The sequence below is a fragment of the Alligator sinensis genome, unplaced genomic scaffold, assembly GCF_000455745.1.
Source record: "Alligator sinensis unplaced genomic scaffold, ASM45574v1 scaffold972_1, whole genome shotgun sequence".
NCBI lineage: Eukaryota > Metazoa > Chordata > Crocodylia > Alligatoridae > Alligator > Alligator sinensis.
Window position 1 is genome coordinate 379,660 of NW_005843039.1, and position 14,348 is coordinate 394,007.

The window sequence follows — 14,348 nt, forward strand, 5'->3', positions numbered from 1 at the left end:
CTAGACCGTCGTGGCTAAAAGAACATGCCTCTTACACTTCCATTAATGAACTAGCACAGGGGTTTTCAACCTTTTTTAATAAGTGTACTCCCAGCAGCCCCCTTTTTAATAAGTGTACCCCTGGGAGGGGGTGGTCAGTGACCGGACATGGAGCGGAGGGGGTTGGAGGGAAGCAAGCAGCTGCCACACTGTCTATGCAGTCCTGCTCTCACCCTGCCCGGGCCCTGCTTCTGTGAGGCAGTGGCACAGGGTGGTGGCGCTCCATCCCCACCCGTCCCCGCGTACCCCCTAGGACCTTTCAAAGTACCACCAGGGGTATGAGCACCCCGGTTGACAACCCGTGAACTAGCATATTCGGAAATAACCTGTGCTCCATGACCTACACAGGCTGCTTTTTGGATACAAGATTTTAAAAGGTTTTCTTTTAAATCTTCATAGATTAAAAAAAAAAAAAAAAATCTCTCTCTAAACAGCTTGGGACCTTCCTACATCAGACAGCCTCTGTTCCACATGTCCCATGGCTACAACTGCAATTAGCAAACTGTCTTTCTGTACAAGAGAGGCTCATAGTAAAACATTCTGCACAAAAGGGCTTCAGCTCCTGAAGAGCTGTAGCAGAACAAGTAATTAATTCAGGGATCTTGGTTTTCTGTGTTTTAAAATTGCAAATTCTCAGATAAAAATACCAATTTCTCTGATTTAAAAACTAAAAATCCAAGTTTTTCCATTATTAAAATGCAACGCCACTATATTTATGTATCAATTTAACACAATGTTTTATTGCTATATTTACAATTTTAAAGCAATTTGGAAGCCTACCAGTACCTCAATCCGTATAATAAAATAAATTCTAAATACCTATATATTTTGTCAGTTGATTTGGGGTTTTTTTTAATCATGGAAAAATCAGAGCTCCCCTGGCCACCTTCACTCACCAGGATGTGGGTCCAGCTGTGGCTGTCCCCCCTGCTGCTTTGTGGTGCTGAGCAACTCTGATATGCTGGTGCTCTGCTCCTGCCCCTGACTCCCAAGCCACAGCCCCTCCCCCCCAGCCCTGCTGGTGCCCATGACACTCAACCCCCAGTCCCCCACCCCCGGGCCATGCTGGTACCCATCCCTCCCAGCGCTCAGCCCCCCCATCCCTGCCAGTGCTCCTCACTGCCGACCCACAAGCTCCCTCCTCCGGTTCCCCTCACTCACAAACCACAGCCCCCCAACCTTGCTAGTGCCCCTCACTCCTGACCCACTGCCCCCTGTCCCCACCCCCAGTCCAGCCAAAGGGGTCCCCCAGCTGCCCCATCCCACACAGGCCAGAGTGCAGTGGCTGCAGCTGCTCCAACTCATGCGGGTGGTGATGGAGCGAGTCCGGGCCTAGTGTGGGATGGAAAGAAGAGGAAGAGAGGCCTATGGCACCTTCTCCACCCTGAGCTGGGGCTTGTGCACCGCACCAGACAGCCTGCCTCCCATCTCCTCCCCTGGAAAGCAACTCCCAGCTGTCCCACTTTTGCCCAAGAGCATGAGCACTAGCCTTGGTGCCTCCGGCCTGGCCACGCAGTTCCCTGCTGCCTCCAAAGAGCCCCTCATTTTCTGCATCACACACACACAGTAAATTTTCTTTCCGCTATAAAATATTTTTCTAGTTTGAGGATAAAACCAAAGGCTCAACTGATAACTTTGGGCTGTAATAGGAAATAAGTGAAAGGGTAAAATTAAAATTATATTATATTTAACAATTGCACCCTGATCATCCAAAGATCTCATTAGAAAGAGGCATAACATCACTGCACAGAAAAAGGTACATATTTCCAGACAAATACCTTGGTTTAGTTGCGTGGCCTCTGTAATCTGAATTCCATTCACAGAACACTGTGCTCCATGCAGTGGTATTAGTGTCACTGTCCCATTGAGATTTTCAAAGATGCAGTGCTCACTTTCCAAATCAAGGCCATGAAGAACTAGAACACCCAAGAGCAAAGAGATATACTTAGTTCCTTAGCAACTAATAAGACCAGCATTTTGAATTTTTATTTATTTTGGGTATATGCCATCAAGCTTTGAGTATTTATTTATTTTTATTCTTGTTAAAGTATTATGTCTTTTCCTTCTACCAATATCTTTGGGCATCTGATTTACCTTTTACATAGAGACATTTATTAACTGTCTCCAATAGAAAACAAAGCAAGTCATGCAGGGAAGAGCATGGCTTTCTTCTTTGGATTGTCTTGGGTATATTTTAACAACCCTTGATGAGCAGAACATTATACACCATGGTCCCCCTGCTGTAACTGTGGCAGGTTAGGATGATGTGACTGTGTCAGGGTTGGCTTTATAGTTTTGCTAAGAGATTAGACAATAGATTTGTATAGGATGGTTTGGAGAGTGAATGATCCTGCCTCAGGTTGGGGTTGGACTAGAAGACCTCTGGAGGTCCCTTTCCAGTGGCAGATCCAGAAGGGATGCAGTGGTATGGCTGGATCATTCCACAGGAACCTCTGGAGATTTTTTGAAGTCTCCGAAGCAGGTGAGAACCTCCCCCAACCTTCCTCTCCATGCTCAGAGGCATATACCTTGCCCTCCATTTCCCTCTCTCCTCCTCTTGCTTCTGTTTTCCTGCTGTCTCAGAGGTGTGGTAAGTTTCAGAGTAATTTTTGTCCTTTACAGCCTGGCTGCATGGGTATTGGGCTCAGCTGGGACAGAGAGCAGCAGCAATAGCAAGGGCAGGGGGTGAAGTCCCCCCTCCCCAGGCCTGCTCCCAGGGGGACTGGGCAAGTGGCAGAACCCACCCCCCTTACCCATCACCACTGCCACTGTCCTGTCCCATTCCCAACTGAGCTTAGCCCCTGTCTGTATGTTCCATTCTCCCCCCACCCCGCCAGCCAGGCTGAAGTGGGCAAAAGCGACTCTGAAGCTTTTCCCACCCCTGAGACAGCAAAAACAGCGGTGGCTGGTGGAGCGGGGTGGGGGGAAAGGTAATGCAACTCTAGTGATGGGGGGGAGGGGTGTGTGGGGGGAGGGTATCTTTCCTGCTTTGGGGATTTTGAGAAGTTCCCAGAGGCTCCCCCAATCTGGTCTGCCCACACCACTGGTTGGGGTGAAACTGTTGGGGGGCAAGGCAGGGCTAATAAGATGCAACCATCCCTGCAGTACAGGTTACTACTCCAACACCCCCTTTTGCCAAATCCTGGATCCATCCCTGTCCCTTTCGACCCAACTTTTCTGATTTATTTAAAATTTGGGGCAAAAGATACAATGTGGTCACTGGGACTCCTATTATGGACCATGCATACAACATATACTAAGAGGCTTAGCTCTCATTTGTTCAAACACCAAGAGAATAAACAAGTCAGTACAAACATGCCTAAGTTTCTATCAGGGTGGAGAGTGTTGATCCAATGTTTATTTTAGGGAAGGCAATAAAATAAAACTGACATGCAACAGACTAAGAAAACGATCATCTCCTGACCACAGCAAGTAGCTACACAAAGGCTATGGACAGAAGTTCATTTGTAGTGCTACAAAGTGTCCATCCCTACCTGCAGTAGCTTTTACTGCAGCTTGGCAGCGGGGTGATGGCAGGGAAAGGAAGGGCAGGGGGAGAGCAGGTTTAGAACCTTGTAGTGCTACATGTAACTGTGCAAACAACATAGTGCTACAAAATGTCTCACTACAAAGAAGTTCCTCTTTGAAAGTAGGGGTACAGTTCGTAGCCATATTGGTTTACAGGCAATTTTAAGAGCCACGTTGGAAGACTCTGTTTGAACTAAGTCCGACCTAATTATGAAAATGTAAATCAAGCGCTGAAATGCATTTCTCTTGTGTATCTTGTTTATTAAAAGATTAATAAAAATGTACACTTATTATCAACAATATGTAACATTTTCATTAAAGAAGAGGGGAAATTTTAAATATGTAATGTGCTTGGGTGCTGGACATAAGAGGGAACATTAGAAGGATGGATGGATGTGACTAATGCCACAGCTTTCTCACCAATATTCTGCTCTGTTGCAGCATCTTCCCTACCGACATAGGTTTGGCCCTCCTAGATATCAAAAAGAAATTGTTAAATTTAACACCTCAAAAGAAGAAAAGATTATTTTATTTCATAAAGCCAGCATTATGAATTACACAGATGTTTAACCATAGTAGTTTGTATAGCTAGTAATATTTTTAGGTTGGTTTATTAGACAATCTTTATTATATAAAATTGTTAACCAATTCAAATTTGACTTGTACTGTGCAAAGCCTCCTTGGTAGTTCTTGGGCAATTAATCTATATTTGGATTTCAATTCAAGCTTTACAACAAGATGAATGTAAAACCAATATACTTGGCAGTAATGTCATACATCTATCATTAGTTAAACAGTTGACCCGCAGGATAGACTTAAGCTGAAAATTGATTGATATTTTAATTTGAACAAGTTATAGCCTCTTAACAGCTGATGTCACAGTACTGGAGAAATATAATGAACATTTACTATATTTAGATAGCAAATTAATACTTTCATTTAAGTTGTCCATTTAAGAATCATGAGGCAGATAAAGACTATGGAAGCAAAGACGTGTGTTTACCTTCAAGTGATACAAAATGATACCAGTACTGAGAAGATCATCGTCAATGCCAATTAAGTGAGGGAGTTCAGAATCTAAAACAACACCAATTCCTTCTTTTCTAAGAGCTAAGGTTTGTTCCTGCAATGAAAAAAATGAAACTGTATACTTTCTGAAAAGGACGAACATATGAAATTACTATTCATTCTCTATTTAAAGAGCACTTTTTAAATGAATATGTAAGTTGCACATTGTACAAAGGACAATAAAAATACAAGCTATTAAAAATGCTATTTTGCTTTTCAAATGGGAATTTCATGCTTATAGAATTTCATCCAGGAATTCTATAAAGGTGATATTCAGGAATAACCGGAGACGCAGCTGAATTCCAGAAGATAAGGAAAATTAGTCTAAGAACAATATTTGAACATTGGCTGAAAGAAAGATACATACCACCTTGTGTGTGGTAGGAAGAATTTGGAAATTCATATGGAATTAAGTAAGGATAAGGGACGTAAAACTGAGTTATCTATGGCCACACTTAAATTAAACTAACTTGCTCAAATAACAAGCCTGAAAAACTAAAAAAAACAGTGAGCTTAAGTAGTTATAAGTAATCTTCAATGTAACAGAAGTATGGTGTATTAAATAAACATATCACAGTTGCTGCCATAATTTCAATTCTACAATGTTTGAAAGGGCCAGGATTCCACTGAAGAAAGTGTTGCTTAGTAGACCTGTGCAAAGCAACAAGTATTCACTTCAGATTTGGATTTGGTCAATTTGAAGGGACAGTGATTTGATTTGATTTGAATCTCTCTCCTGATTTGATTAGGCAGATTTGGAGTTTGGGCAGATTCGGAGCTTCTCATTCGATTTGGACCTTTTTAATGGGTGTCCCAATTCGATTTGGATTCAGAGATTCGGCCACCAAATCCAAATCTCCTCGGAATCGAATCAGCTACCAAAGCTTTGCAAAGCCCTATTGCTTAGCATGAGAAAGTGACAGAATCCCTTTTTTAGCAAAAAAATATTTTTACAAGTATTTTTGATACATCAGTGACTGTATTTTAATATATATAACAATTGAGATACATCTGGCTTTGAAATAAAAAAACTTTAGTCTACAATTTAAGAAAGATAAAATCAGGGTTTAAATATAAGAGTACAGTTATGGATCATAAAAAGGACTTCCAAATGTGTCAGGAGTTTTAACTTAATTGTCTAAACCAGCATCAGATCAGTGAGGTCAACAACAGTGAAACAGAGAAAGCAGTACATTTCACAGCTACATATCACAATGCATACACTTTTGTAGTGGCCCTTCTAAAACGCATAAGAAAAAACTTCTAACAATGGAATGACTGCTGTTTTTTCACTTTACAAGACCTTACATTTCTGTATGTGGTTAGTTTTTTTGCATGTTTCTTTAAATACATAAAGTTAACAAATATGAGAGTGTAAGAAGGTCCAGTATTTCAGATATTCCTTCTCCTCGCATAAATATAACAACAGAGCTAATTTGGTCTAAATTTCATTTTATTCTTCATTTTCACCACTACAGATTTTGTGGGAATACGTAAAGTTAATGCTACCTGTTAAGAACACTTTCTAATGCTGAGTACTTCAAGCCAAAATGTCACAATGGTGAGATGAACAAACTACTATCCCCTCCAAAAAAGGTCCCCACAACAGTAAAACCTAAAAGAAAGTTTTCCAGCATTCAGAACAAAATGAATATGATTAATGCTGCCCTGCAGCTCTCTGACATTCAAACTGCATCCAGCACTCCTTGATATTATAAAAGTGTCACCTCATAAAACTAAAAAGTAGAGCTTAAATCATTCTTCAAGTGAAAAAGTAATTTCAGACAAAAATATCTATCACATATTAAATATTTACTGAGTGGCATCTCCTGTTATGCATAATTTATAATGCTCTTATATGACAAGGCTGAACACTTAAAACACTACAGGCTGGTGGCCATTTGCACAAGTGCTGGCACTTTTGGCCCAATGCAACAAATTAAATATTTAGAGATGAACATCTTTTTTCCAATAGAACAAAGCATTTACCAACATCCCTGACTGAGGAAAAAATAGGTTCACTAGGATGTAAAGAAATCATGAGCAAGGAAGAAAATCAATCACAAACAATTAAGAACAAGGAAAAATACTACCGCATTTACTGGCTCACATGTAAGTGGGAAAAGGTATCAGCAGGGTTCCCCAGGGATCAGTCTTGGGTCCAGTATTGTTTAATATCTTATTAATGATCTGGACAATGGCATCAAGTGCAAGTTTAGCAAATCTGCAGATGATACCAAGTTGAGCAGAGTAGCATATACTCCAGAGGGCAGGGCTAGGATCCAGAAAAACGGGACAGACTGGAAAAAAATGATCTGCAATCAATCAGATAAGATTCAACAAGAAGAGTGCAGAGTCCTGCACCTGGGGTGGAATAACTGCATGTACAAATACTTACTGGGGAATGACTGGCTAGGCTGCAATACTGCAGAGAAGGACCTGGGAGTTACAGTGGACCATAAACTGAATATGAGCCAGCAGTGTGTTCTTGCTGCAAAAAAGCCAAAAGCATATTGAGTTGTGTTAATAGGAAACCAAGGGAAGTGATTCTTGCAAACCAAGCAAAGTGATTATACTGGTTTATTCAGCATTGGTGAGGTCTCACCTGGAGTACTGTGTCCAGTTTTGAGTCCCATACTTCAAGACACATGTGGAAAGATTGGAAAGAGTCCAGCACAGAGCAACAAAAATGATTAAGAGCCTAGGAGGCAAGATTTACTGAGGAAAGGCTGAAAGAACTATGATTATTTAGTCAGCGGAAGAGAAGGCTGAGTGGGGATTTGATAACAGTCTTCAAATACCTGAAGTGTGATTACAAAGAGAATGGAGATGGGTTTTTCTCTGTGACTGTAGTGGACAGGACTAGAAGCAACAGCCTCAATCTGAAGCAGGGGAGCTATAGGTTAGGGATTAGAAGGAACTTTCCGACTATAAGAGGGGCAAGCATTGGAAGAGGAAACCTAGAGAAACTGTGGAATCGCCATCCTTGGAAGTTTTCAAGAGCATGTTAGATAGGCATTTAGCTGGAATGGTTTTGTGAAGGGACTGACGGGATGACCTTGTGAGGTTCCATCCAGCCCTGCTTTCCATGATCCTATGATCCAGTTTCTTTATATTAATACGATTAGAATGCAATGTCTTCTATTGATATAAAAAGAGTGCAATTATGATTTTAAATGGATGCTATAGATGCCTCACTTCTTGTTTACTCATATCTAACACTGAAAAATACAACCAAATTCTATTGGAAAGACCTTATTTTGGAAGTGCCTACCATTTCTAGTAACTAGGTACACAGTGTATCCCACTGACATGAGGATTACAGCCGCAACAGAAAGAATCTCTCTCACAGTACACACGTATTTCTCACTTAAGACCTTGCTTTTAGGTGCTTACAACTAAGCTTTAACCATTTGACTGAAACTGTGTTGAATAGCTGACTACTTTGGAGAAGTTTCAGCTAAACCATTTAGCTATTTTTTATAGTGAGATAAGGAGAAAATACATTATCCCCAGGGATCAGGTTTTCCATTTGTGATGGAACAATGTGGTAGAACATGGATTTTCTCACTGAAAAGAGAAAAATGCAGGAAATGGTGGGTTTTCCCTGCAGGCTGCCACAGTTCCAACCTGCAAGGGGCTGGGGGGTGCAGGGGGAGAGTAATCAGCAGGGGGCACCATTTGCACATGGCTGCCAGGCAGCCTGGAAAGCAGCTCCCATAGGTAAATCTGGTGGGTGGGGTGGGGGGATTGAGGCCCCCATAGTGAGGAAGAAAGTTGGATAGGCCTTGGGCTGGGGGTGCTGCCCGGCCCATAGCCAGAATGTGCAGCTGCAGGGCCAAACGAAGAGCAGGACAGGGGCATGGTGCGGGGCTGGCTCCCCACCCCTGCACGCAGTGCCAGGGAGGGAGTGGGGGGCACATGGTCCTCAGATTTGTGAGTGGGGCAGGGGCAGGTGTGAGATGCCCACTGCAGGCTCGGGCTCCCTGCTCTACTGCCCTTCCCCTTCCACAGCCCAGAAGGCAAGATTCACCACAGCAGGGCAGAGCAGGGAGGGGAAGCTTGATGAGTTCTCCGATTAAAAACCCCCAAAAGCCACAAGCCCCATGCCGCCATGACCAAGCGCTTCCTGCCTGCCCAGCAGCAGCGAGGGGCACAACAACACCCCTGCTACTGCATCATGGCAGCAGCATTGAGCTTAGCCGCCCTGCTCTGCCCTGCCACGCTAGGTCCTGCCCACTGGGCTGAGGAGGCCCTGGGGGAAGGGCCACAGGGCACGGAGCCCCAAGCCTGCAGCGGGCAGCCCACATCTGCCCCCTGCCACGTGGGCTCTGCTCAGCCTGTCCTGCCTATGGGAGAGGGGGAGCCAGGCTCCATGCTCCTCTCTACCACAGCAGCCACCATCTCCTACAGGTAGCCAGGGCTTGGGCACTGCTGTGGAGGGACAGGGGGCTGCAGACCTGGGTCCTTGGCCCCATAGCCCTGGAGGCTGGGGGCCCCCTCTGGCAGGGTTGGGAGTAAGGGGCACCAGCAGGGCCAGGGGGCTGTGGGTGGGGAGTGCAAGGCAATGGCATGGGCAGGGCACTGGCGTATCAAGGATACCCAAGGACACAAAGCAGTGAGGGGGGATAACCGGAGCTGGATCCGCAACCTGGTGAGCAAACGGGGTAGGAGGACATCTGATTTTTCATAATAAAGAACGCCAAATCAAATGCCAAAACGCATAGGTATTTAGAATTAATTTTATTATAATGACTGTGGCACTGGTAGGCTTCCAAATTGGTTTAATATTATAAATATATCAATAAATCATTGTGTTCAACCGATACCTGATCTATATATAGTGGCTTATCATTTTAATTGCAGAAAAAAATGTGGATTTCGAGGGGTTTAATTAGAGAACTCGTGGTTTGTTTGTTTTTTATCAGAGAATGTGTGATATTTAAAAAGAGAAAACCAGGATCCCTGATTATCACCCGTGAGATGACATTCTTTCAGTCATTCCCTTGAGAAGTTTTAGCACCTTAAGTTTGAGAACAGAGACCTGAAGTTTGACATGGGTTGTCTTACTGATAGGGGTGTGCTCTATACTGTCTTCACAAAAATTCACCTAAATTTACCAAAGAAATGTGCTTCTGAGAAATATCAAAATTCTCGAATACTTCTTAGATGACTTAGGTAGAGTTCAGCAAGTAATTTAATTTGAAATTTCATCTGCACGGAGTATGTTTCATCCCTATACAGCAATATGCTCACAAGAAAACGCAAACCCTATTCTCCTATACACAGTAGCTGAGCATGCTCCCTCCTGGGACTTCAGCAACTAAGATGAACTTTCCAGGCAATTGCTCCTCCTCTCTGCCAGTGGCTCCTCTAGTACTAAACACTGTCTTATGATCACAGTGATCTGCCTGCTACCAACCGGGAGAAGGAAGCAACTGCCTGACTCGAACATAAAAGTATGAATATAAGAGGGGAGACAGCAGAGTAGAATGTCTTATAACCACTATGGCATGCTGCACTCCAGAAGCTGGAATGGGTCTAAACATCCTCAAGTGTCTACATAGTCCTGCTATCAAGAAATAATTGTGTCAGTCTCCCCCTGTCTAATGGCTGGTTCACAGAAAATAAACAACCTATTCCAGAAATGCATTATTTTATTTGGATATGGCAAGGTTCTCCACCATGTCAAGGCCATTCTGTACAATTCCATGCCAGTAAATAGACTCAGAAACATAGACAGTTCTGAAAAACAGTGGAGTAACATACTCCCTATAAAACTGGATTTTTTTTTTTAACAAGTGCACCACAGAAGGGACCTTCCTCTGAGCTCTTAAAACAGCATGTACACGCTCCACTCACAGCTATTGTGGGAAGCATACTCTTGGAGTCTTCCTCCCTTGGCTCCAACAAGGTAAATCTTTGAACAAGCTCCAAGGAACAGTAAAAAAAATCTGTAAATACAGTGATCATTTTCACCTGAGCATGTGAGCAAGGATTACACTCAACCATTTAAGTAGAAGTCACACAAAAATACTTCTGTCAACACAAGAAATGCAATCCCAACCAGAAGAAGAAATACAGAGTGTACTTCACAATGCTCAGTTTGAGCTGGGATAAGCTGATTCCTACTAGTAGTTTCTTTTAATTCATTAACTTCTCTTTCATTCTTGTTATAGACAAAGATCTAGATTAAAATCCTATCAAGATCTGCTGTCTAGACTCCCCTTGCCCCCCATTATGACTGGCAGGCCACTAGAATTCTATTACTACAAAAGTCAACCTTTTCTTTATGAAGAAAAATGAAGGAAGAGGTAGTAGAAGAAAGAAATCCAGTCCAGTATAAATAGCTCCTGCAAGACATCACAAGTCAAAGCAAGATCATTTCCCAAGGAGGCAGGATCCTCAACTAACAGAAGTCAAATGTCCATATGGAGGCTATATTTGAGACACAAATAAATGCTCAGACTTAATCTATGGCTTGATTTAGTTCATAGTTTTCAACAGCTGTGGATCAACAACTTAAATTATCGGTGAAAGCAAACAAACAAAACAAGTCAGTCACTGTAAAAAATACTAATTGTAAAGTTTCACAATCCTAAGGGTATGTTTTTAAAACTGAGTGACAATACATATTTTATCTTGCATTATCCATAAACAGAAAAAAATATTCAGTGTATTCATAGCTTGGTGAAAATTAAACAAACTGGGCAATAAAACATACCATACAGTAATAGTCATAAAAAAAGAAATTGTGGGGTTCACTTCTTTTGGAAACTAGTTTCTAGATTGAATGAACTCAAGTAAATCCCTTGATTCAGAAAAGAATCCTGATTCAGCAAATGAATAAGCACTTTTCTGAACCAAAGCCAAAATAATAGATCTTTATTTGTTTTTTAAGTGCTGGTCTTGCAAATTCAGCCTGAGTTTTTTCTGGCTCTGAGAATCTATTTCTGATTACAAAGTGGTAAATTCATTAACATTTCTGTAGAAGATGTGAGAGCAAGAATAAAGTACCACTCATTCTCCCACAACTATATTAGCCTACTACATTAATCAAGAGTAATGCTTTCAGTCTCCAATCCTGTAATTAAGATCTGCTCATGTTGGTTTTTATTTTTTTAAATATTAATATAACATACTTATGCCATCTTAGGTTAGGCATATTCAACAATGTAAAGCACATTCAGTAAAGTGTACAATAACTGTAATGAGAAATAAATTAAAAGACTTATTTTTTTTACCTGCATGGAAAAAAAAAATCAAATCAGATCATATTCATTTTTTAAACCACCAATATTCCAGGTTGCATAAAAAAAATTAGTGAGACCTCAAGGCCATTTCAAATGTTTCCCAAAGGATTTACCAGTACAGGAAGCTTCCAATTAATCAATTTATTTCCTAGCAAAACCAGAAGTTTTCTAATGCTATTGGCAGAGAACATATTGAAGGGTAAATATAATTATTACACTGCCCTTTTAACAAGCAGAACCTCTTGGAGCAGTTTAATTTCCATTATACTTGCTATTGCAAAAACGTAATTCTTTATTTAAATATTGAACAGTTAACTGCGGGTGCACAGTTCAGAGAATACACTATGCAGACATTTCCAGTAAAACAGAACATTATGTTGGCTGAGTAAATTGTCCAGATGTCTATATTTAAATTATGCAAAAATTCATAATACCAAATTAAAGAAATTATGTGTAAAAATATGCAATGGCAAACATCCCTGCATTAATATTTAACCAGACTCCACAGCTATAGCAGACTTTTATGGTAACAGGTACTTTGGGTACATTTGATTTGATTGAAAATATGCTAGAATATCCTGGGCTCATAACGACGTTTGAAAATCTTCTATGGTATGGCACTAACACTGAACTCTCTATAAAACATACATATGTAAACTGCACACAAAGGAAGTTCTTAATTCATAACTGATTTTCTTCAAACTGTATATTGAATATTTAACATATTCTCTTTTAAATCCTTGGAATATAGCAAATAATGTGTTTCACTAGTAAAGCAAACACTCTCCCTCTCTCTGCACATTACAGGAATGCTTGTGAAAGCCAGTTCCTAAAAACAGACATTATGTAAACGGAGAAACTAAGAAATGCAAATGGCTGCTGGCCTCAGCAACCTATTGTTTACAGCTAAGGTGAAATTGAACCAAAAAGAAGTAAATACATGTTGAGGATGTGGATAATCTCAATCCAGAACTGTGAAGCAACTGAAACAAGAAATCCAGGTCAAAAGCAAGGGCTTTTTACCTATTACTTGGTGGTGGTACTATGTGTAAAGGTGCTGACGAGTTTGCTCAGGGCTTGCAAGGGCAAGCAGGGTGTTCAGATGCAGTGGTGGCGTGTAGGGGGTGCACGCGCATCCCCTGTTAGGCTGTGCTCCCTGCTCAGGCAACAGGCGGAGCGGGCAGGCAGGTGCCTACCTCTGTGAGTGCCAGCCAGGGAGTGCGAGCACCGGATGTAGGCTGCAGCCACTTCTGGGAGTGCTGTACCCGCTCACCGGTCAGTAAGTTTTGCTGTGGGGGCCCACCCCACCCCCAACCCCCAATCAGTGAGATGGGCCGCAGGGGGAAAGTTGCTGGGGGGGCACGTGCCCCCTCTGACTGAGGTGGCACTAGTCACCCATGTTGGGATGTGCACCATTAGGATGTGGATTTGCAGCAGGCTGTGCACACAGATATAGCAGCGAGATAACTAGCTGAAGCTTGAAGCTGAAGGCTGTAGAATGCACGGACCCAAATGGACAGCTGCAACTCCGGGGTGGGAAGCCCAGGAAAAAAGGGAGAGGTCTGGGAGAAAGAGAAGCTGAGGGCTGCGAGGAGAAGGTCTGCTTCTGAAGGAGGCTGCTACTAGGACAACTGCTTCTGAGAGAACGACTGGCAGAAGAACTGTTGCTGAGTGAGCTGCTACTGAGGGCAGAGGAGCCATAAGCTACTGAGTACCCAGGATCTCCTGGTATCCCTTACTAAAGGAGCAGGGCTTGCGCAAAATAGCTCCTCTCCCCACTCTAGTTCCCTCGGTGCAGGGACTCCCTGGAAGGGAATCAGGGACAGGGTTTGCTAGAGAAGGTTATTTGGGAGAGCTAAAGAAAGTAGCAGGGAATCTTGGTTTTGTGGGAGCTCCAGCAGAAAGCTCAGTAAAGTACAGACAAGAAGGGGAACTCCAGGTGCCAAACACAGGGGAGCTGCCTTGGGGAAGTGCTTGAGGACGGTGCGATTGTTTGCACGTATTCAGGAAAGAATGGAAAAGGGAAGAAACCCTGGTCTCAGGAGCAGCGCACCCATGGTCCTGACACACAACTCCATCTTCTGACCAGATGACAGCATTGCCACACCTCTTTTGAGGCAGAACAAGCACAGCTCCATGGGTGCTCAACTGCAACCATCTACAGTTGATTGCTTTGCTCCGTGATTCTATGGGGATCTTGGTGATTAGGTGTATATACCTGTTATAAGTTGCCTGAGCACTAAATTTGATAACATAATTGCTTTTGGATATATAGCAAATACTTAAATAAGTATATATTTGCTTCTGTTTGCTTGTATAGATTATTATCGAGCTCATTTAAAATATTGTTTGTTATCTACGTGATGTTGAATCTGTTAATTTAATAGATTTCATAGATTTTTAGGTTTGGAAGGGACCTCAGTAGATCATCGAGTCTGACTTCCTGCCCTAGGCAGGAAA

At 42.3% G+C, this 14,348-nt stretch overlaps 1 protein-coding gene across 1 annotated transcript in view; it reads right to left on the reverse strand.

Moving 5' to 3' along the window:
* Positions 1-14,348, reverse strand: part of KIF16B (kinesin family member 16B) — a 203,267-nt gene that overhangs the window by 143,813 nt on the left and 45,106 nt on the right. Inside the window, exons 5-7 of the mRNA XM_006036938.3 lie at positions 4,571-4,690; positions 3,988-4,039; positions 1,818-1,955 (exon numbers count right to left, since the gene is read on the reverse strand). Of these exons, the coding sequence (XP_006037000.2) occupies positions 1,818-1,955; positions 3,988-4,039; positions 4,571-4,690 (310 nt within the window). The remainder of the gene's footprint in view (positions 1-1,817; positions 1,956-3,987; positions 4,040-4,570; positions 4,691-14,348) is intronic.